Source organism: Durio zibethinus, chromosome 2 (genome assembly GCF_047325235.1).
Source record: "Durio zibethinus cultivar Kanyao isolate XHJ-2024 chromosome 2, ASM4732523v1, whole genome shotgun sequence".
Lineage (NCBI taxonomy): Eukaryota > Viridiplantae > Streptophyta > Magnoliopsida > Malvales > Malvaceae > Durio > Durio zibethinus.
Genome location: NC_143163.1, coordinates 5,571,236 through 5,595,732, shown reverse-complemented (window position 1 = coordinate 5,595,732; position 24,497 = coordinate 5,571,236). Strand labels below are relative to the sequence as shown.

The 24,497-nt window shown below is 30.4% G+C and overlaps 3 protein-coding genes, 1 non-coding gene and 1 pseudogene across 8 annotated transcripts; 2 read left to right on the top strand and 3 right to left on the bottom strand.

Moving 5' to 3' along the window:
- Positions 1-408: 408 nt before the first annotated feature.
- LOC111309046 (putative NAD(P)H dehydrogenase (quinone) FQR1-like 1) lies at positions 409-2,856 on the top strand. The gene is made up of 2 exons (XM_022907853.2): positions 409-1,294; positions 2,328-2,856. Exons 1-2 carry the CDS (start codon positions 756-758, stop codon positions 2,587-2,589), a joined length of 801 nt encoding a protein of 266 aa, XP_022763588.2. The 5' UTR covers positions 409-755; the 3' UTR covers positions 2,590-2,856.
- A 349-nt stretch (positions 2,857-3,205) lies between these two features.
- LOC111309047 (NEDD8-conjugating enzyme Ubc12-like) lies at positions 3,206-6,497 on the bottom strand. Of its 4 annotated transcripts, none has more exons than XM_022907854.2 (6): positions 6,248-6,497; positions 5,083-5,196; positions 4,516-4,624; positions 3,943-4,021; positions 3,730-3,846; positions 3,206-3,652 (listed from the first exon to the last, which is right to left on the bottom strand). In XM_022907854.2, the coding sequence occupies exons 2-6, from the start codon at positions 5,189-5,191 to the stop codon at positions 3,515-3,517; spliced, it is 552 nt and encodes a 183-aa protein (XP_022763589.1). In that variant the 5' UTR covers positions 5,192-5,196; positions 6,248-6,497; the 3' UTR covers positions 3,206-3,514. The 4 variants fall into 4 exon arrangements, with proteins under 4 accessions (XP_022763589.1, XP_022763590.1, XP_022763591.1 ...); XM_022907855.2 differs by having other exon boundaries at positions 6,212-6,486; XM_022907856.2 differs by lacking the exon at positions 6,248-6,497 and adding an exon at positions 5,929-6,050.
- Positions 6,498-13,617: 7,120 nt separating this feature from the next.
- On the top strand, positions 13,618-17,438 carry LOC111309045 (dolichyl-diphosphooligosaccharide--protein glycosyltransferase 48 kDa subunit-like). Of its 2 annotated transcripts, none has more exons than XM_022907852.2 (13): positions 13,618-13,984; positions 14,101-14,237; positions 14,315-14,440; positions 14,813-14,866; positions 14,980-15,093; positions 15,279-15,334; positions 15,445-15,486; positions 15,824-15,899; positions 16,025-16,096; positions 16,185-16,310; positions 16,411-16,515; positions 16,856-16,939; positions 17,118-17,438. In XM_022907852.2, exons 1-13 carry the CDS (start codon positions 13,711-13,713, stop codon positions 17,163-17,165), a joined length of 1,314 nt encoding a protein of 437 aa, XP_022763587.2. In that variant the 5' UTR covers positions 13,618-13,710; the 3' UTR covers positions 17,166-17,438. The 2 variants fall into 2 exon arrangements, with proteins under 2 accessions (XP_022763587.2, XP_022763586.2); XM_022907851.2 differs by having other exon boundaries at positions 15,821-15,899.
- Positions 17,439-19,163: 1,725 nt separating this feature from the next.
- On the bottom strand, positions 19,164-19,295 carry LOC149519924 (small nucleolar RNA snoR83). Its single transcript, XR_016335441.1, has one exon. It is a non-coding gene; the product is annotated as a small nucleolar RNA snoR83 (small nucleolar RNA).
- Positions 19,296-19,599: 304 nt separating this feature from the next.
- On the bottom strand, positions 19,600-21,289 carry LOC149519923 (putative lipid-transfer protein DIR1 pseudogene; annotated as a pseudogene).
- Positions 21,290-24,497: the final 3,208 nt, after the last annotated feature.

Below are 24,497 nucleotides of genomic sequence, written 5' to 3'. Positions count from 1 at the left end.
AAAAAAAAAAATTTTGATTTGAAGGGAATTCAAACTTTACCTTTTTTTAAAAGGAATATGTATAAACCGTGTGATGTAGAAGACAAAAAAAGCTATTGGATTGTGTCCGACTTACAAAAGGTTGACATGGTGGATAGGTTTTTAAATTATAGAAAAATATTTAATATAATATCTAAATTTTAAATTTTTAACGTGATGCATGAATTTAAAATATATATTTATAAATATATTAATTAAAATGATAATCATTTTTAACATAATTAATTTTGAATGATAATATTAACAGATAAATAATTTTTAAATATTATATAATTAATAATTTCAATATCATATTAAAAATTTTAAAATTTAATAATTACATAAAAAATTTTAAAATACTTTTATCATTCCTGGTATTAACCCTCTTGCAAATGATGAGTGCGGAGAACATGTTACAGATGCCTGTCTAAGTTTTATTAATGTCACTTTTATTTCAGCGAATATCTCGGCCAGTTCACACACAACAGTACAGACCAACAGACAACTCAAACAGAGAGGTCAACTCCACCTCCCCGTACATTTCCTGTCAATTCCTCTCTCATCTTCTTTTCTTCTTCCTGTTGTTTTCTTCTATTTTTTTTTTAGGTGTATTCCTACAAAGAAAAACCAATAAAAACAGATTCCTGATTCAGTCTTGGAATATTTGTTATACCAAGAAAACTAGTATAAATTTTTTTCTGAATTCTTTTAAACTTTAGGATTCAGATAGTATCATAATGGGTAAAGGAGGTGGTTGCATATTCAGCAAGAAAAGATCAACTTTAGAAGCATCGGATCAAGATCCTCCAAACCCTGATAGGGCTGTTCCTGTTCATTCCCCCAACCAAACTCCTACAGCCATCACAGTTGAAAACAGTTCATCTCAAGAAGCAAAAAAACTAAAAGTATTCATAGTTTTTTACTCGATGTACGGCCATGTAGAATGTTTAGCTAAAAGAATGAAGAAAGGAGTGGATTCCATTGATGGGGTTGAAGGGTTTTTGTACAGGGTTCCTGAGACACTGCCAATGGATGTATTGGAACAGATGAGGGTGCCTCAGAAGGAGGATGAGTTGCCTTTCATTTCAGTTGATGAATTGGTGGAGGCTGATGGGTTGTTATTTGGTTTTCCCACGAGGTTTGGTTCCATGGCATCACAAATGAAGGCATTTTTTGATTCTACAGGCCACTTGTGGGAGCAGCAGAGGCTTGCAGGTGTGCCTGCTGGGTTCTTTGTCAGCACTGGGACACAGGGTGGTGGCCAGGAGACTACCGTGTGAGTATATCCTTTGGTTTGTTTAATTTTCATTTTCCATCAAAACTCAAGTACTAGGATGTGATTGGTGTTTATTTTTGGGATTTTTTTTTGCTAGATAGGTTGAATTGATGATAGGTGTTTTATTTTGTAGAACTAGATGATTTGAGTTTTTGTAGATCATGGAAACATTATAGATTTCTTCACTTATAGTTGAATTAAGAATTATTGAACTAGGGTGTTTTGCTCATCAAGGCAAAGGTTACCGTATTGAATGAATTACATGGATTCGTATCTAACGTATGATGGGGATAGCAGAAAGTTCTTCATCTGGTTTTTGGTTGTGTTAGCCATCTCTATTATGATTATATCCTGGATGTTTTTGACAAAAGAAATGGTATACATTTTGCAGAGCGGAAATTTTATGCAACATGATATGAAAATGATGTATAAGCATCAGAATCAGATAGTCTCAAATTCTTAGATATATGCCCCAAGTCCTAGTTGATCGGTTGCTATTTGTTCCATATAAACTGTTAACAAATCTCCGTTTCAAAAAGTATTCATGGGAACCAACCAATTAGATAGTTGGTATAAAAATATCTTGAATCTCATTTATGTGTTCATGAAAATTTTTGGATAGTTGAGACAAGTCAAAAAACTGATGAAACTGTGGGGAACCATGACAAGAAAAGAACAGATATTTCTTATCCTTCAGAAAATTTAGGGTATATAAATCAAGGGGTTTCCAAATAACAGATATTTCCATCAAATTTTAGTTCTCTTCTGACACTTGGATTTCTTATATGACTTGATCATAATACTATCATGTAGTTGGATGATAATGGTGGTAACCATAAATTTCTGTACCCACTCAAACGTGTGCTGTTGCATTATCTGGGTTGTTAGCCGGAAGAGGTTTTGAAATTGAGTGGATCATCCTGAATGTGTCTTTTATTTTGGGCTCCTTCATTCGAATGCTCATTCCAGGGGTGATTCTGTTGTGGTCATGCCAAGTAATTTTTGGAGTAATTTGTTACTTTCCATAATGCAGCTGGACAGCTATCACTCAATTAGCCCACCATGGGATGCTTTATGTTCCTATTGGCTACACCTTTGGTGCTGGAATGTTCAAAATGGACTCAATTAGGGGAGGGTCTCCATACGGTGCAGGAGTTTATTCCGGTGATGGCACAAGGGCACCGAGCGAAACAGAGCTGGCTCTTGCTGAGCATCAGGGAAAATACATGGCTGCGATGGTCAAGAGGTTTGCCGCTCCTCATTCTTTGATATATGGTGACAGCCTCATCAACTAGGCCTCGCCTAAACAACATTTGATTGTCTCCATCATCAGTCAGTTTCTTTTTCCTTACTTATATGGAGGTCTTCAGATAACACTTGTCAATAGATTTTAGATAACCAAGTGCCCCATACTTTTTTCTAGCTTGAATTACCTATAGTTCCCATTTTAGAGCTTATGCTCCCTTATTTGTTGCACGTGTTGTATTTGTGTATGATTGAAATTCTTAATTTTTGTTCACTGTAAGATTAATTCATTAATAACAAAAGACTGAATTTGCAATAACTTCTTTCTTATAAGTTGTATCCCTGCATGATGAACTGAATCTGAGCCCCCCTTAAACAAAATTATAAAAAAAAAAAAAAAGTGTTGTACCCATTTCCATTTTAAATCACCTACTACTGCAGGATTTGGAAAGAAATAATGATCTTCAATAGATGGATAGTCTTCTTGTGCATAGCACCATAGCTTCGATCCTGGTTGGCGCAACTGGCAACTAAAAGAAAGAATAATTGATGACCTCTAAATTCTGTTTGGCCTCTGATATTCGGATTCATTTGGTAGAGTAGTTCATTGGAAACTGAATGAGAACTTACTTAAAAGAAGAGAATGGCCAAGAAAAAGATAGGTCATAGGATAAAGCATGATTTCCCTATCATTGAGGTAAAATACATGTTCTTGCTTGCAAAGATGAAATAAATAAATACATGATAGAAGTCTCAAGTTCTACATCCCCGAACTTGTTTCACTCAAACAATGAAAATAACGATGACTCAGCCAATTTCACAAACACATCATAAAGTTACAGCAGCATACGAACACCTCCAAGTATGCCTCACGTAGTACAAAAGGTATGTCTCCTAACGGCAGGCTAGTCTTACAACTGGATATACAGCCCTTGAACCTTCAAGCAAATGGATGCTTTTTAATAGAAGTTGCAGCTACATACACCGAGGGAAGAAGGTTTGGCCTACATAACCACCAGCCATTGCTCTTCTCACATTAGACTCAAACAGTTTGGGGTTGTCCCTCAAAACAGCTGCCGCATCATGATTGAGGGGATCCTCGTAGTTGGGTTGCTGCATGCGCAATCATAAACTGTAACTAAAATGGACCAACCAAGTTGCAAAACCACTTGTGAAAGAAAAATCAATACCGTGAAGAGATGAAACAATCCATAAATTATAGTGTTTATGTTCAGAACAGGTTTCCAATCTTCTCTTAGAATATTGAGGCAAACATTTCCTTCCAAATCAATGTTAGGATGGTAGACCTGCAAATGAGATACAATGTTTAGAACTGACTTACCATTTAGCTAAGCAACACAATTGAAATGTGACCGCATTATGGTCAAGACATGCTTGTGTACCTTTGTCTTGCATTTGACCTTAGGTGCCTCATGGGGGTAGATTGGAGAAACTTGGAAAGAGAATAAAAATGTGCCACCTCTGTGACCAAAAAACAAATAAGAGCTTGCATACAAGAATTGCATATTAATAACACAAATAATTGACATGGTGCTTGGTTCGGAACCTCTTTTTTTTATTTATTTATGGAAGGTTCAGAAATTTTAAGCGCATAGACATTTTTTTGGCCATTCAAGCAGTTTTAAGCACCAGGGTTTACTGCATGGTACACATATACCAAGAGGCCCGCATTAGATTGCCCAATCCATTGATTAACAGTGTTAAATGCCATAATGATCACAAACCGCCTGCATTGTTAAAGAATATTTTACTATCTAAAGTGACAACACAAGCAAACTTTAGCAGCCATTGATCTTCTGTCCAAAACACCAATCATCTGTTTGATAGGATTTTCAGACCTCAAATTAAAGATATAACGTAAGGAAAGAGGGCAGTGTTTGAAGAAAATAAGAAGCTGGGAAGAAACAAGCGCTGCTATAGCAGTTGACACCGGTCACGTGTATAAGATCACTTACAGATAAAATCCCTCATCAGGCTGAATGGTAACCTCGAAGTTCATCAAGTCATCTTTTCCATTGGGGAATGAAATGCTACATGTTTTTGCTAGATTCAGTTCGCTGATATCTACAAAATAAGGCATACAAAAATCAGAACAGGAACTCTCAAAGGCAGCTTATACTAGTTGAAGTTGGATTACTGAAGTACAACTTTCAATTGACTTAGTGTTTATGAGAACAACTTAATAGGTTCTAAAAACAATTAGAAGAACATTTTACAAATCATTCTTGAAAAACAACCCAATTATGAACCATACAAGTTTCTTGATTCTGAAACCCAGGACATTCTCATAACAAATAAAAATAACTCTTAACTTTATAAACATGGCAGTTATTGTTTCTTGATAGGCAATCACAAAGACTGGGACTGACTTTAATTTTTGTTTCCGTTGAATCAAAGCCTCAGAAACCAATATTATCAAAACCATTTATCATTAAAGCAAGTCAAAAATTTATTCAAGAAGCAATGATAGTCTCAAAGAGTCACTAAACATTCCAATTATTAAAAGATATGACTCAAGACACCTTTATGAAGACGTAATTCTCCTGCACTTTGCTTCTTTACAGGTGCCTTCCCATTGGCATTTGCTGCAATTTCCCTCTGCTTTTCCTTGACCTTAAATAGCTTGATCATTTTTCCTAAATTAAGTGGTAAAATAAGAATGAGAATGGAAGGCACGTGACATACAACCTAATGCACTCTTGTGTAGAATACACATTAAAGACAAATTAAGGCACTCTTGCGCAGCATAGACACTTGAATAAAAATTCACATTAATGTCTAGAATATCCAGAAACTATGCAAAAGAGAGCATCCAAGACTATGATGTCAACCGCATACTCAAGAAAAAAACACCAGAGAAGACTAAACTGGCATTTAGCCAAGCAACCACAAGTCCTTGTTTCACAATCGAACGTAAAATGCCAAAAAATTAAATCTTCAAGAAATTACATCCCTAAAGAAGAAAGCACTGCTATTGAGACAGTTGGTCGACACTACAAACCTCTGAGATACTCATCAGACAGCTAAAAAAACAAGCATTTTGAAGAATGCATGAGGAAATTGGAAATCAAAGCTTACTCAAAAGCAAAACTTTCAAAGTGAATTTGCCAAAAAAGTGGTAATTTGATAACAAACACAAAAGAGAGCCAAATATCTAAGCCAGTCATTAACAGTTAGCAAAATCTTCAATCTTTTTAGAACCCAAAAAACATCGCATTTCACCGATAACTTGAGGCCAACCTTGATCAAATGATCTCTTCAAAAATATCTCCCAAGAACTATATAGAGATTCAAAAAAAGAATTTTTTTTTGCCACTATCTTTGAACATGACCCAACAGTAAGGCAAAACAAAAAAGAAAGAGATGACCTGATGAACTGAACCCCAAAACAATCCAAGGTTTAGCGTGATCATCATCAAAATCCACAAAAACATTATAAACATAAACAAAGTCAAAGTCTCCTGTTTCAAGCAAAATTCAAGACCAAAAGCAACACCAAGATTGAAACTTTAGTCGTTTATTAACATGTAAATAACCATAGCAAAACAAAAACAACAAGAAAAGAAAAACAAAACGAAATTCCAATTCCAATTCAGAAAAAAAAAAAAAAAAAAAGCTCATTGAATCCACCAAAGAGATGCGTAGACATACAAAAGACTGAAACGTGGATCAGGTTGGTCGTTTTACCTGATGAAAATACAAGCAAAGGGCTTTCGGAATCGCAGCAAAATAATAATCAGAGCTAAAAAGGAATCTCACAGCGTAAGAAAGTTTTTAAAAATAAATAAAAATATCTTTTTTTTTTTTTTCTGCTTTGGGTGTTTTCTCAACTTTTGGTCAATTATCATAATCAACTTTTGGTTCATTCGCTTTCGACAAAGAAACGGGGGCCTTTCAATTCCCTGCTCTTCACCCTCTTCTCAACTCTACGCTTCGAGAAGTATTTATTTTACGGTAAAATGATGGAAGTTTATTGGTGGCGGTGTAGGCAAGTGCATATGTGTAAAAGCAGCCCGGCCGCACAAGATTGCACACTATCAGCCGTGGTACATTTGGTGATGTGTCGTGTGCGTCGGTTTTCCACTTTTGGTTTCTTGTTGTTTATCTTTTAATATTTTGATTTATATTTATTCATTAATAGTGAATAAATTTTATATAGTAGATGATATTCATTGAGAAAATAAATTAAATACTGTTAAGTTTTAAAATATATTAATTTTTTTATAGAAAGACATCAACCTATATCAATGAAAAATTAAAAAAATTTACATATTTTTAATCATTAATTTTAATATATTTAAAAGATGAAAAATAAAAAATAACAAAAAAATTAAGTTTATCCATTAAATTTATTAAAATTAAGAGTTACAAAATATAATTTTTTTTTGTATAAGTTGATTTATCTTTTTTTGTATTATTTATTTTAAAAATTAATAATTACATTTTAAAAGAAATAACATCATTTAATTTATTAATAATGTATAAAAATTTTACACTAATAATTAATAATATATAAACTATTAATTTTTTTTGTCTTTGTGTTAGAATTTCAAGTTTTAATCTAATTTTATTTAAATCAATAATCTACAATAATTGTTATCCTAATTCAAGAATTTGTTCAACTTATGATTATGATTTTATTTTGTGCCTATCATTTAATCGAGCAACGAGGGCAGTCCGCCGAGCCCCTGCTCTTCAAAATTTGCGGCGGTTTTATAAAACCACGTTATCCCAAGTGCTATTGCAAGTTGTCCAAGGTGCAAAAAAATTTTGTCACGAGTCAGAAAAGACAAAACTTGCTTTGGCGGCTTTTAAAGCCTTCCAATGGCAAGCTTACCAACTCTCCACGTACCATATAATCAATATAAGTTTTTAGTCGTTGATGCCAAATTTTTAATTTGACTTAATTGAATGATATGTGTCATTGAATTAGTTGATATATATAATTTTATATATATATAGTTTTGTGTAATTCTTTTAAATAAATATTTTTACAAAAAAAAATAAAAATATCGATGATCATCATTGAATTAATCATCACTAATAATAATAAATATAATTAAATTTATCGAATAATTATCAATTAAAATGCTCTTGCCAAAAAACAAAAACATAAAAGTTTTTATTTATTATTTATAATAAATAAAAGATTAAAATCTTAAAATAATAATAATAATAAACAAAAGGGTAAATTTCAAATATATTTCTTAATTCAGTGGTTTAAAATTAAGTATTTCCTGCAAGTGACTGTTGTTGGGTATTCTTGTGTTGTTTTTAGTTGGATGATGATATTATCTGTGAAGCAACCTTGCTGGATCTTTTTGGATTGCTTTCACTTTCTATTAGTTTTGCGTCTTTTGAGTCATTGATTTCTACTTCAGTTTTCACTTCTCATTAGTTTTGCACATTTTGAGTCATTGATTTTTATTTCAATCATTATTCTACAAGCAAGTTTTGTTGGATTTTTATTTGGAATTGTTGTGTGAAATGCTACAGCTTGGAGTTTGATTCATGGGATGACTAATTATTGAGCAGTTTTCATGCTGAGGTGAATTGCAGTTGTTTTGTGTTCAGTTCGAAGAATATATTAGCAGTTCAACAACGAAATTAGGTAAAGAAAGAAGATACAGGGCAATGAAAGACATGAATTTTATCTGATTTTAGATAGAGAAAAAGATGAACAGATGAAGAAGAGGAAAAAAACAAAAGAAACGAGTAGAAATAAATGAAAAATGTCGCGGTTTAAGGAAAAACATTATAAAATAATTGAATGTCACTTTTAAATCTCTTATTTTTAATTTATGTTAAATCATATAGTGTTTTTATATGATTTACCCTACATACATAAAAACACAAAAAAATCAAAATTATTTCATTAAAAATTATAAATTTTTACCGTTCTTATTTTTCTTTATTTTCATAAAAAATTTTAATTTATAATAAATTCAAAAGATCATACAATTGATCAAATAATAAAAAATCATAAAACTTTTAACATAACACGAAAACTCAATAACAAAAACATTAATTATTAGATTTACTTTTTTTTAACTTTTAATACTTTATAATATTTTGTGTGTATTAAAATTTTTTAATATCTTTATATTTCAATTATAACAAATATATTAAAATAGAAGCTTGGCAAGAAATAACCAACGTGACATAGTTGATAAAGGTATTAATGGGTTGGGTTGAGTTGGGTTCAGATTTAACCCATACTTGATATAAATAGTTTATATCCTTGCATATCAGGTTCGATCCGATATTTCGAACTTAAAATTTTTCTCAAGCTTGACCCATATAATATTAAAATAAAAGTTTACATATATATATATATATAAGTTATATAATTATAATAATTTAATTATATTTATGTTATTTAGGTCGATTTTTGGCTTTAATTTTTGTATTTAAGGGTCGACTCGAAATTTAAATGAGTTTAAAAATTTTATCTATTAACATGCCCTATTATTTATTCGAATCATTTCAAAACTTAAACTAGTTTTTGGACTTGAAATGATAGTCCAACCTTTGAGTAGGTCTGATAACTGGGTCAAATTCTAGTTTTTAATTAATTTGTTGCATAAATTTCTTAATCCTCATAAAATCGTTTGAGCATGTTGACATGAAAATTGAGTGTACATTGGGCTTTTATGACATTATGTGAGTTAAGTCTTGGCAAACCTGTATGTTGCTGAATTAGGTCCTATGTAGCCCACTACAACAATCTTGAATCGATTTTGCTTTGTTGCCTCATTTCACTACGGGTTGTAAGAAAACTGGCAACATCCAGCAACTTGCGCCAATCTCATTGTGTTGCACTCACATAATGCCTAAGGAAGAACTCCAACAATCCATTAACTTTTTAGGTTTGCCTATCGGTATATGGAAGCATGTGTGGAGGAAAAGTTTAAGTTTGACCCTAATAGCTTGACCAATTCTGTCTAGAATTGTCCCATAAAACTCCTATCTTGATCACTAATAATGGTTTGTGGTATACCCTAGTACTTCACCATGTTCTTCAGGAATAAATGGGTTTCTTTTTCAACTTAGCACTCCTTAGTTGCTAGAATGAAAGTCCCATACATGAAAATCTATCCACCACTACCATGATGCATCCAAACCTCTCTGCCTTGGGTAGTTCGACTATTCAATCCAATGAAATACTCACTCATAAACATTCAGAATTAGGCAATGGTTTTAAAAGATCAACTGGTGACTTCTGTTCACTTTGTCTTGTTGGCAAACAAGATAAGTTTTCACATAGGCCTCAATATCATCCTATATGTAAGGCAATAGATTGATGTTGCACCAATGCTAAGGAGCAGTGCATTCCAAAGTGGCTAATCCACCCTAAATCATGGTATTCCTACATAATTTTCGTGTAGAGTTGCCCATGCAATAGCATAAACAACTTGTTTCCTTTATAAGTGTTTCAACTGTGCGATTGTAGGCTAGTCCCTTTTTAATGCGCGACACCAAGGTACTTTTAAATCGGCTGATGGTAGTAAGCATTACCTCCATTATAGCTTCTGGGGCTTCATTCTTCTAGGTAAACATGTCGATGGTTTCATTAAAGGAATCATGGAATCCTTCGTTAATCTTCTCTTCTATTTTCTCGAGCATATCCCTAATATATGACACGGTCACTTTTGCTTTGGCTAAATGGTCGTCCACAATCGACATGATATCCTTCGAGCTTGTTTTTTTGCCTTTTCCACAGGCTTGTTCCTTGACCTCTTGCTGTTGACTAGCAACATCACTTTGAGATGCCATTTTCTCAAACACCTTGAGTGTAACTTGAAAACAACCTTCAAACAACCTGCTCTGATACTAACTATCATGAGTATGAGAATTATGCCAAAACTCTGTGTGACTTTAGGCTAGAAATCCCTCCTTATATGCCTAAGTAAGCCTTAAACATTTTAGAAGAGTGGTGACTCAAAAGAACAACTAAAAGACACTTAAAAGTAAGCAAAGCATAGAAGACAAGAAAGATGCTAAAAATGCTGTAATTCTATTAACTCAAGTTTTTCTGTGCATCCAATAAGGGTGGGGAGATCCTTATTTATACTTATATGAATAAATGGCCAGGATTGAATCAATTCAATGGTCATTATAAAGTCCAAGATTACAAGGAGATTACATTAAAGAATTTAAATATTATAAGGAACTATTACAGCTTAGTCAATCTTTTAGATCCTTTTAAGAGTTTTGTTTTAACACTTAGGCCTATTAGAGCCCGGTCTACCCGCACTTGGGCCTAGTGCGCCTAGGGTCCTTCTAAAAATGATTTTCCTGGTTTAGAGAGCTTGGGCGAGTGGCCCTTGTACCTATTGCAAGCCCAGTATCTGAACCTTCTTCATTAATGTTGTTGGTCGTGTCTAGGCCTTAAAAGTGTCCGCGTGAGTCATAATAATTAATTGTGAATAAATGTTTTTTTTTATCATTGAAATTTTAAGTCTAGATTCTTATTTACTATTAATTAATTATGGATCAAATTCAAATTTAATGAATCTAATTATTCATGAACTTAATCATTAAAGAATCTAAGATAGTCATGAATCTAATTAATTAGAGATAATTGTACTTGATGTTTAATTTATTTAATATTAACATTTTTTTTCTTTTTTTTTGGTCTTTCTCATCCCTTATGTCTATTAGAATCAAAGGTTAAAAAATTGTTTAAAATTAAAAAAGTTTCACATTATATAATTAATCCCTCATCTATCATATTTATTAAATAATATAAATACATATGAATCAATCAATACATTGGAATTGCAACAATGTGTGAAATATGACTTATTATATATATAGTAGTAATCCATTCACATAAGGGTAACTTTTGCATTTTTTTTAGACATTTAAATCAAAATTAAATCTATAACTCATTTGAATTAACTATGCCAGTGTCCATATATCACAATTCTAGTTAACAAGGGATAAAAATGTATGTATGCTAAATATAATTATATATATTTTTTAGTTTTAGTTAATTCTTTAACTCTTTTAATTTTTTTAAATAAATATTTTTACAAAAGAATGATGAAAATATCAACAATGAATAATCAATGAATTAATCATCACCAATAATAATAATATTATTATTAAATTTATTAAATAATTCCCAATTAAAATGGTCTTACCGAAAAAGCAAAAACAGAGTTTTTATTTATTATTTTTAATAAATAAAAAATTAAAATCTTAATAATAATAAATAAAAACAGAAAACACATAAAAACATAAAAAGCCAAATTTGTCTCACTAAAAATTATAATTTTGTGCTGTTTTTAATTTTTCTTTATTTTCATAAAAAAATTTATAATATATAATATATTCATAAAATCATAACATTGATCAAATAATAAAAAAATCATAATACTCTTAACGTAACATGAAAAGTTAATAACAAAAATAATAATCACAAATATATTAATTATTAGATTTATTCTTTTTAACTTTTAATATTTTATAATATTTTGTGTATATTAAAATTTTTATTATTTTTATATTAAAAATTATAATAAATATATTAAAATAAAAAAATGACAAAAAATCAAAGTGAAGTAGCTAATAAAAGTGTTCATGGGCTAGATCAAGTTGGGTTCAAGTCTGATCTATACTTAATATTAATAGTTTATATATTTATTTAGACTTGACTCATCCCATTATTTTAGATCTAAATTTTTTTTCAAGTGTAGGCTATATTAAAAAGAATATGACCCAAGCCCACCCATTAAGTCTAATTTATAAATAAAAAATAAAAAATATTATTTTTAAAATAAAATATTAAAATAAAAATTACATATATATTTATTTATTTATATAATTATAATAATTTATTTATATTTATATTTATATTATTCGTGCCAAGTTTTTATTTTAATTCTTACATTCAAAGGTTGACTTAAATTTTAAACAAATTTAAAAATTTTGTCACAACTCTAAATTTTTATTCAACTTTTTTTAGAAATTTGAACGAATCTTTGAACTTGAATTGAAAATTAACCTTACATAGGTCTAATACTAAGCCAAATTCTAGGTTTTAATTAATTTGTTGGATAAAGTTTGTGTAATTAGTCTTTAATGGTAGTTGTGAAAAAAAAAAAAAAGGAATCAAAGGAAGATGGAAGAAAGGAAATATTAATAAATATTAATAAAAGAAAGGAAAAGAAATAAAAAGAATGAAAAAAAAAGTTTTTTAAAGGAAAATAAATGATATATGTAACCCTTATTTGGATAATTAAAATTAATAAAAAAAATGAAAGAAATTCTAACAACCATTGTTTGGATAAAGAGTGAAAAAAAAAGAAAATGATTCATTATAATTAAATCACCAAAAAATTATAAAAAATTTTTATATTGGAAGAGATATGTGAAATTTACTTGAAAAATAGATTATTTTGAAAAAATTATAGGATGATTGTAATTTACTTTGGTTTTTTAATTTAATTTTTAATATTAATAAAAAGATAAACATAATAATCTTTTTATAAAAGAAATATTTTTCAACTTTCTTTTTTTGCTTTTTCTTTAAATTGGGATATTAAAAAAATTGAGTTTAGAAAGTAAATCAAAGGTTATTTGATTTCAACATCTTTTTTTTTTTAAATTAAAATTTTATCCAAACAAAAGAATAAAAGTTTTATTTTCTTTACATTCTTTTACTTTACTTTGCTTTTCTTCATTTTCCTTCAATCCAAACACAATATTAGAGTTGATTATAAGTTTGTTGAAGAAGATGAAAGAGTATTATTTTTTGTGAAAATTATCTTTCCCTAAAAAAGAGAAAGATAATTTTCATGTTTCTTTTGTATTTTTTTGTTGACCCAAATTATTTTTTTTTATTGATCTTACTATTTTTTTCCCTTCCAAATATAAGAAAACGAGGAAATATTTTCATGATTAGCAAACGACGCCTTAGTGTAGTCAGTGGTAAATAGTAATTTCGATGAAATCAGGTAAGTTTTGTAATTTGCCAAAAAAGTAAAAAAAAAAAAAAGTCGCCCCTTCATCATCATTTAAATAAAGGGAAAAAATTATCCAAAAAATATGAGGGGCTCAGTGGAATACTGGAATAGTGTTAGTACATTCCTGAATCTCGCAAACGCTTAGCCACTTAACACTAGAAACCCTAAATCCCAAAAATGAGGAAATTGTGGGTGATATTTGTTGCTTCGATCTCGATACTTCTTCCATTTCTGTGCAATTCTTTCTCTTCCGAGACGCCGACCGATCGCCGAGTCCTGGTCCTTCTTGACGATTTCGCCATCAAGTCGTCTCACTCTCTCTACTTCAATTCCCTCAAATCACGTGGCTTCGACCTCGAGTTCAAACTCGCTGATGATCCCAAGATTGCCTTGCAACGCTACGGCCAGTATCTCTACGATGCCTTGATCCTCTTCTGCCCCTCTGTTGAACGTCAGTTTCACATTTTCTTTTACTTTATTTTAATATTTTCAACTGAATTAATTGTTTTTTTTCTTTTTCTTTTTAATGCGCTGTCGTTTAAATAGTAATGTATTTTGTTTAATTAGGTTTTGGAGGATCTATTGATCTTGCTGCCATTATCAATTTTGTTGATTCGGATCATGATTTAATCATCGCGGCGGATGCTAATGCTTCTGATTTGATTCGGGAAGTTGCTACTGAATGTGGAGTTGATTTTGATGAGGTCAGATTACGAGTATATTCTCTAATTGTTATTGCTTCACTTGATTATTTATTGAAGCTTCCCTGTTCGCTGTGTAGGATCCTTCGGCCATGGTTATTGATCACACTAGCTATGCGGTTTCTGAGACAGAGGGAGATCATACATTGATTGCAAGTGATGATTTTATTGAATCTGATGTGATATTAGGAAGCAAGAAAATTGAAGTAAGTATAAATGCTAGCAATTTCAGTCTTACTCCCCTTATTAGGTTCTGGATACTTTAATGGCTAGCATTGATGGGTTATTCCAAGCATTAATCTGCTAATTTGAGGTTGTTTGGTCATGGTAAAATGTCACTACCAGTAAACGTTTCTTGAGATTTTTTTTTTTAGGTTGTTATACTGCATTGTGGTTCTGAAGCCCCTTGCCTACGACTATTGATTTTTTTCTTAATATAGCCACATATTTTTGGTGCTTACCTGAATTCTGATATATTTTTTGAAGCTCATTACATGTTTTGTAGAGATTGTGATTCCAGCGATACATCACTGATACTAGCTTTCATTTCTGATTAGTTTTTATTAAACTTGCCACAGGCTCCTGTACTTTTCCAGGGCATTGGCCATTCATTGAATCCTGCCAATAGCTTGGTAAGCTGGTTGCATCTGGTTTTAAAGAATTAAAGAACATGTACATCAAGTTATTAATGACCACAGTTATCTTTATTTTTTGTTTTCCTTTAACACTTCATACTGTGTTTTAGGTGTTAAATGCTCTCTCAGCTTCTCCATCTGCCTATTCAGCTAATCCCAAGTCTAAGTTGTCAGCTCCACCATCGTTGACTGGTTCTGCTATTTCCTTAGTTTCAATTGTTCAGGTACATCGATACTCAACTGTTCATATATCTTGTGCACATCTAGATCATTAAAGATTTTATGCTTTTCATCTTATTTTATGGTAGTTTTGCACAAGATTAATGGAAGAAGGTTAGATTGTTGTGACTCAAATATAGCAAGCTTTTCAAATAAGTTCCTAGTTTTTTTTTTTTTTTTTTTTTTAAAGGCAAGGAACAATGCACGGATTCTGATTACTGGCTCACTAAGTATGTTCAGCAATCGGTATGTGGTGTATTAACTTTTAACTGATTGCTACCTTGATGAATTTTTTCCTTCAGATTTTGAACTTAATAACATTTCATGTTTCTTGATGAACTGTTGAATGTTTTCAGATTTTTCAGATCTAGTGTGCAGAAGGCTGGGAACCCAACCAAGTGAGTGATTATTTAAGTCTCTAAACCACCCTTTCAATATAAGACACTGAGAAATTCTAAACAAATAAGCAGCAATCCATTCTCAATAAATTAGAGAAAACAGTTAAACAAGTTTTTAGGTTGCCCTGAAATCATCATATGATTTATGAAGTCCATATTAAAGCTTCATTTTTTATACGGATCTTCTTACCTTTTAAACGATGGTACGAGCTGCATTTCCAAATTTATAATCATCTTTGTATATGTCTTTGCACTTGCACTGCATACATACAAGGTTTTTTGTTTAGTTATTTGCTTAAAACAAGACATATTTGAGAAATGTTCTTTCTGATAGCAGACATGAGAAATCGGGTAATGAGCAATTTTTGGCTGAACTTAGCAAATGGGTTTTCCATGAAAGAGGTCATCTTAAGGTAGGCATGTTGATCAATTTTGTCATCATAAATATCTGATTCCTGCATGATTTTGGGGCACCTCCCTTTTTTATTATGTATGTTTATGTACAGCAAGATTTGTAACTCATGTTATTGATCTTTAGGCTGTAAATGTAAAACACCACAAAGTTGGAGAAACAGATGAACCTGCCTTATACAGGATTAATGATGAGTTGGTAATTCTTCTACCCTGTCTATTTTGATTTAATGCTGGGTAGCATTTTGTAGAAATTTTACTTAAAAAAATGGGTGTATTTCATAAAGGAATACTCAGTTGAGATCTATGAGTGGTCTGGAACAAGCTGGGAGCCATATGTTGCTGATGATGTTCAAGTGCAGTTTTACATGATGAGCCCCTATGTTTTGAAAACTTTATCAAATGACAAAAAGGTATGTCATTTGTCTCTCGAGCTCATATGGTTTGTGATATCAGCTTGCTCTTAATGTCAAGTCATCCATTTATAATTACTGGTCCATTTTTGTCCTGCAGGGTCTCTATTCCACATCATTTAAGGTTCCGGATGTTTATGGTGTTTTTCAATTCAAGGTTGAATACCAAAAGCTTGGGTATACAAGTTTAACCCTTTCAAAGCAGGTATCTAATTTTGTTTTTCTTGATTCTTGATACAAATTTCTTTCTTGAGACTAATTCTCTTACTAGTTATCTGATTTTATTTGACACTTGGAAGCTTGTAATAGAAGTTAAAATTCTTAAAGAGATCAGTGTAGATAGTGACGGGTATTTACTTATTTTGGTCAAATTATTGGCTAAGAAACCTTGTTTTCTCGCTCCTTATTTTAACAAAATAATCTTATTTTTACCTATTTAAATATTTTTATTTGAAATTGCCTTTGGGGGTTTTTACATCACATGGAATTTTTTTTTGCAAATTTGGTTTCTGATTTTGTTGTGTAAATTGTCAACTGCACTGCAGATTCCTGTTAGGCCATACAGACACAATGAATATGAAAGATTCATACCAACTGCTTACCCCTACTATGGAGCTGCATTTTCTATGGTATGACTCTCACTCTCTTTGGCATTAACTTTATAACTTATAAGCCAATCGTTCATCTTGGTAAGAACAAATCCTCTGGATTTGAGGTTTTGGAGGGAGCATTATTGTCATTATCACCACAATTAATGTGCCTTTGTTTATCAGAGAAATTAACTTTTGATATGGGTTTTCGATGCAGATGGTCGGATTCTTCATCTTCTCCTTTGTGCATCTATATAGCAAGTAGACTAAGCATCCCTAGCATGCAGGCCGAATTTTGATTGAGCAATGATGCTATAGAAATGTTTTGGATTTTGATGCATTATGTTGTTGAATGGTTAGAGAAAATGCCTTGAGAGTTATATCTATCGCTGTAGAAATGTTTTGGATTTTGATGCATTATGTTGTTGAATGGATGCCTTGAGAGTTATCTATCATTTTGATGCTGTAGAAATGTTTTGGATTTTGATTCATTATGTTGTTGAATGGTTAGAGAAAATGCCTTGAGAGTTATCTATCATTTTCCCTTGCCTTCTCTTTCGCTTCGTTATCATATTTCAGAAATGCTTTTATATCATACCCAGTGATTCCCACTTATCGGGTTAGAAAGTTGTCTTTGGTAAAACCTACATGACAATAGTAGCATAGGTGATTAGTTGATATGCTGAAAATACTAAGAATTGCAAGAAGCATGGAATTGGGTTTTGAGTATCAGTAAGTAAATTTGAAAATGATGTAATTATCCAAAAAAAAAAGTGAAATTAGCTTAGCAGTGATGGATTAATTTTCTTAGTTTTAATACTGGATGTGTGCCTTGCCCACCTCGTCGTGGATGCGAAAAGGTGTAACGGATTTTTTTGGTTCAACATGGCATTTGCGGTGCGGAGCCATAAGGGTTACATGAACGCTGCGGGTATCAGATCAATTAATAAATCTGATATTTGATGATCTAAAATACAATGTAATGATATAATATAAAATATAAATAAAAGATATGAAAATAACGAAGTTTAAAATTTTAATAATAATTTTAATAATAATTATATATGATTTTAATAAAATAAAATAAAATAAAATATTATATATTTTTATATATATAAATTTTAATATTTTACAATATACGATAGATTTAGTAAAATTAAAGGAGTAATATTTACTTTTAATTTTTTATTATAATTTTATAATTAATTAATTACAGTAAAAGTTATATAAATTTTTATCATTTAAAATGTGAATTTTATATCATATTTAATTATAATTAATTATATTAAAATAATTATAAATGATATTCTTTTATTAAATCAGAAAAATTACAGGACAATTAAGTAAATCGGAATCAATTCTATCAATAAAACGGCATTCGCGATGCTGAACCATAAGGCTTAAATCAATGATACGACACTCATGGCACCGTGTGAGTTTTTCTCATATTGCATTCACAATGCATCCAACTTTTATTCAATTTTTAAACAAGTTTGTAAAATTTTACCACGGCTTGTTAAGATAATTTTTCAAAAGAAAAAACAGAAGGGAAAAAACAAAAGGGCACTGCTCAAGGACGAGTTTGAAACTTTGGGTTCCTGGAGACGGGCTTGAAATTGTTCTTTCCCATTTCGAAAGCCGACAAATGTCTTAACTGGGCCATTTGAATTAGCAGTGGGCAGTTAATTCGGGATTTTGTTTGTAGCGTCGTGAATTTTTAAGCCCAATTCCACCTTCCTTGGAACCAATCCATAGATGTTTAGGCCCATCTTGTCTGTATCATCGTTGTAATACTATCAATCCGAAGAAAAAAAATTACTAAGAGAAACCTGGAAAAATAGCAAGCAGCATGAACTTTATCAAGGTTTATTATTGTTTTTCATCTTTTGTTACATTTACCCTCTTGAAAATAGCAGGACTTTTTTATACCGTAAAATAAAAGCAGGCCAACCCCAGTTTGGTAAGAAACAAAGTCTGTTTAGTAATTCTGACTAAGATTCATTTTTTTGGACGAAAAATTTTAGATTCAAATTTTATTAATGATTATTTATTAAAATTATTTCAAATGTCTAATTTATAATCATTTATTTTAAATTATAAGTATAATATATTTTACCGTGAGAGATCGAGGATCTTATTTATCCCTATCTCATTCCTGTTTCTTAAAGAACAAAAAAACGAGTATGTTTTATAGTTCTAGCTCTAGTAATTATTAAAATTAAGATGACTATGAAAAGAAAAACCATATAATTAAAGTTAAAGAGAATGTATGGCGAAGTTACTAATGGACGCCTCCAAGTAAATTTAGAAGGCGTCATCAGCGAAAACCCCCCAGATTTTGATTTTGGCCTCCCATTAATCAAATAAGCACCTTTATCTTCAGCTTGTTTGGGATTATGAAGGCCATCCTCCCGTTAGACCAAAAAGAAAATTCTCCTACAGAAATTACTGCAGAAAGTATATAAAGGGGACAAGAACAAAAGAACAAACAAACTATGTCTGGTTTTCAGTTTCATCTTGGGCTTTGGTTGGAGTTCATCTTAATCTATATTTATAGTGTGTACTTGGATGAAGCGGAGACACCCAGAAACCCTAGTCACTTCTTGTTTGTTTTTATGTTTCAGCCACTCTTTTTGCTATAATTTTCTATTTTTGCTCTTTTATTTTTTGTTTTGATGTTTTTGGCCCATGCATAAAAATAACCCACCAAAACAGTCGTTTTTCATAAGAACATTTATTATTACATCTCGATGAAGTTTGGAAAACACAATACCAGATAGCAACACACCAAAAACAAATTGCAAACACAAACAATAACAAAACAAAACCAAGAAATAATGCATCAGTGCAAGGCAATTTGTGCGTATTTTTTCTCACATATCTAGCAATGGAAAGATTTGACCAAATTGCATTGCACGGGAAGGGCAGTAGCCCGATCGAAATCGATTCCATAAGCATTCAACCACTTGGAATTCTTGAAGAAGCAAAAGCATTGCAGGTCAGCATCGTTTAAAGCCATGCAACATGTTTGTGAAGGTGGAGGAGGATTAGGATTTGCACTGCTCACGGACGGCTCACATGTCTTAAAACCCTCTTTGCTCATTCCACATATATTTTGACCATTTGCGACAAGGGGTCCAGACCCAAGAGCTAAACCTGCTAGAACCATTGTCACGATGACAAGCTTGGCATATCCCTCCATATCTCAACAACACTTCCTTTCTTTTGCTCTAATTTCTTACTTTCTTTGGAATGAAACTGAGAGAGATCACAGGGTTAGGCCTTTATATAGATTGCTTTGGAATGAAACTCTGCAAAATGAAACCATTTCACCAATTTCTAAAGGGACTGCTTGGTCTTTTGAGGTGAATATTTAAATATTGAGAATATTGACTGAAGAAGTGAATGATCAAAGTCTCTTCAATAATCAAACTATCGATATAAATATATAAATATATATATATGTATAAATATATAGTTTTGCATGGCGTTTGATGACTTGGAAGTGGCAGAAAATGGTGAAGGCTCGTGACATATCGGAGTTGGCAAATTGGCGTTATACACTTATACCATGGGCCATTAGTTCACGGGCAAACATTGAAGGAGGTGCACAGGGTCGGTTTGTATTGGGAATTTCATCCAAAATCTAGTTTACTTGTATAGTTAAAGGATGCAGCATGTGATTCCAAATCCCAAACATCAATGGCATATTTTGGCTCGAACTTCTGAAAACAAGGGGTCAATATCTAATACTCAATACTGAATGCAATCCAATGATATTGCCTTTGTTCTTACAAGAGGTAGGGCTTCCAGACTTTCAAATGTTTGAGGGGATGAACCTAGGTAGAAAATGGAAACAATCTCTTTGAATGACATTAGAGTTGGAGAAGATAGGAAAACTGTACATATATATCATGGACATGATTGTCCGAGAAGATAGAGATTTTACACACACCATGCAAACTCGCGAAAACAACATTAATTTGAAAGAGTCGTTCCTTATTCTAACCGGTCCAATGAGCCCAAAGTATATTAAACCTATAGCTTGATGCATAAATCTTTTAAACTCTAACAACAAACTTTTAAGTAGATTTTTGGGAAACAAACTTTTTCATTCATCGAAAACTAATAATCAGAAGTCATGCCATATTTGATCTTCACTGAAAATCAAATTAGGTTTAACATTATATCTTTACCCTTTTAAGGAATACTTAAAAAAAAAAAAAAAACTATAATAAATATTAAGAATTAAAATTTAAATTTATTAAATATCATCTCTTAAAATTGAAATAAACCCTGGTTTCCCTTTTAAAGAATGCTTATAATACAATATAGTTTAATTTCGTCCTGAAAACTTTTCTAAATACATCTCGAAAACAAATCTGATCTTATCGTGAAACCGAAGAAAATGAATGTATAAAAGAATTGTATATTTCAGTTCAATTTATAAGATATCTGAATAGCAAAGATTCATTAGTTAGCGTGTGCAAGTGGTTAGCTAGCTAGCTAGGTAGCCACAAGGGCGGTTACTTGCACAAGAAAAATGTAGGGGCTTTGGCACCGGGCGGCTATCGGCCTTGCTGCTGGATTCAAGTGCGCCAGAGCTCTGCTTCTTTTCGAGACGTACATCAGCCACTTGTATTCTTTCATGCAAAATTGGTTACTTCACCCATTATTTCTTTCATCTCAGGCATCAGAAATTTGGATTTAAGTTCACGTAAACTCTCTCTTAAACATTCAAAACTCTTTTGATCCTTATCAAATTCCATTTTCTCTATTAAGCAACAAATTTGTTATTTGATCATCGATATATGCACGCGTCTCTTGTTCAAAGAGTGAAATTCAAAAAAATTTTTCTTCCAATATTTGATATTTTATTTTTGTTTAACCCCAATTTCCCATCTTTTTATGCTATGATAAAATTTGTCACATGAATTTAATGGAAGAATTTCTAACTAAACACTAATACCCTTTTTTTTTTTTTTACGTACACTCTTTATATAAATATAATATCAAACAAATTATTCTTATTATTATGTGCACTAAACAATTTGGCATATTGCAAAGTTTATAAACTTTTAAAATTTTAATTCTTATTGCAAAGTTTAAATGAAGAGTTTTGTTGATAATCAGATTATAAGACATAAATATATATATATAAAAAAAATTTTAATATCTAAACAGTGTAATGTTATAGTTGTAAATAAAAGAATATTTTTTTAATAAAAACCAAAAACAAAAAGAGAATTTTTAGTAGTAAAAAGATAAACATAGATTTTATTTATGCTTATATGACTTTTCATTTGTCATCAATAAGACTCTTCATTTAATATTGAAAAAGGAAATGAGCCAAATCCATTTTTATAATATATATACACCCGGCCAACACATTGCTAAATTATATAATAGTTGGGATTATTAATCTTCAATATAAGATTTTAATTTTAAGATTTCATTTGGATGGTTCAATCAAAAGAAATTTTTGTATAATCATCAAATTTTTGTATAAACGCGACAGTGTAACGTGTATTTGCTCACTAATTATTAAAATGAAGCATAAGAGTACTTTTTTTTTTTTATTTTACTTTACATCAAAACCTCAAAAACAAACTTTTTATCACCTAATTAGGGTGGTAAAAGGATTAAAAAAAAAGAGAAAATCTATCTAATATTCATTTGAATTGACGAAGAAATTGATTTGGGTGTGATTCAAAATAATAATGACGATGAGCAAAGGCGAATCTAGAGGGCATGCATAGCCATGACCCTCACACAAAAATTTTTTTTTGATAACCTTAGAATTACATTTTAGCACTATTTTAGCATTACCATTTTCATTCTGGCCTCTCCTTTTAATTTACTTTACTTGATACTTGACCTCCATTATCATGATGTTGGCTTCCCCTTAACAGTAAGATTAGTTATATGTATTTGGATAACAAAATAACAGTGACAATGAGGTAAGAATAAAAAATAATTGTTAAAAAGTCTATATTATAAGTTTATTGAAACTTATTTCTATATATTTTAATATTATTTATAACTTTTAAAATCTTAAAATTTTAACTCAATCAAAACAATGATACGTATTATTTATTTATTATTATATAATAATAAAATTTATTTATATTAAATTAATAAAATTATTTTAAAATTAAAATAAAAAAAATCAAAATAATAATAAAAAAGTTAAATTGCATGAAAATTTTTATAACATATCGCACTGAAATGGAAGTCCCGTGACTTTCAATCTAGGCTTAAGTATTAAATTTTAGATTAATTTCAAGATAACATTGACCAATTCGATATAAGTTACTTATGGAAGAATATGACATCTAATTTAAAATCGAAAAATGGGTACTTATCATAATCTGCTAATTCTTTCCTGATTATATTGTTTTCTTCTAATCTTTAGACTTAATTAAAAATTCACCATATATACATTAATACATGTCGTGTGAAATTATTCATTTCAATCATTTAATTTTTAAAAAATAAATATTCTATTCAAATTAATTATTAGTACACAAAAATCACAAGTATAAATTTGATCAATTCTAAAAAATCATTCAGCCTCCAAACTTTCATTTCATATATCAACTTAGGTTATTTTATAATCAACACATCATATTGATTTATTTGATAAAATTGTTGGTTCTCTAAGTATAGGTGGCTTTTTAATTAAATTTTAGTAATATAAGATTCTTATAGGAAAAGATAAAATAATGTTATAAATAATATTAAATTAAATAATATTGTTTTATTTTATGTTTAATGTGTATAAAGATTATGATAAAATAATTTATTTATTGATTAAAATTTTTTTTTTAATTTATATAATTTAAATTATTAATATAATTTTTAAGAATATAATATGACATATAAGTTCAATCTTATGAATTAAAAATAATTCTCTCTATTTTTATATGATTGAATTATTAAGTACTAAAAAGATAATAATTTTTTTTATAACTTTAACTATCTTTTTTAGATACAAATTAAATATAATACAAAATAATTATTATTTTATCTCATCCATCATCTTACATATCAAACATCATCAATAATTCTCAACATTTATACTTTAATTTAAAAATACAAAACAATCTATTTATCTCATTCATTAAAAATTTTAATTTTTACAAATAAAATTTGCAAGATGACATTAAAAAATAAAATATATTATAATTTTAATTCACTTATAAATTAAAAAAATTTATTATAACTATATTAAAAAAGAACTCAATTTCAAAATATTTTAAAAAAAAACCTAAAATGTTTTTCTATCCGGTTAAGGTTTGTTTATCTCGAAGTTCTTTTTATTACAGCTGTAATAGTGGTTAAACCTTCAACGAGATTGAAGTGAGGATTATATCTGTATTTAAAAAAAAAAGATGAGAATTAGACTAGATTTTCTTTTTAAAATTTAAAAGGAAAAAGAAAAATCACCTGACTTGGTGAGAAGAACAGCAAAGCAAGAGAAACGGGGAGCGCTACACAGCACGTGACCCCGAGTATCTCTCTCTTATGACGTGGTGTGGAAACAATTTTGAAATCTCCGAATGGCGGCAACCCTATGATTTCGCCACGTGTTCAT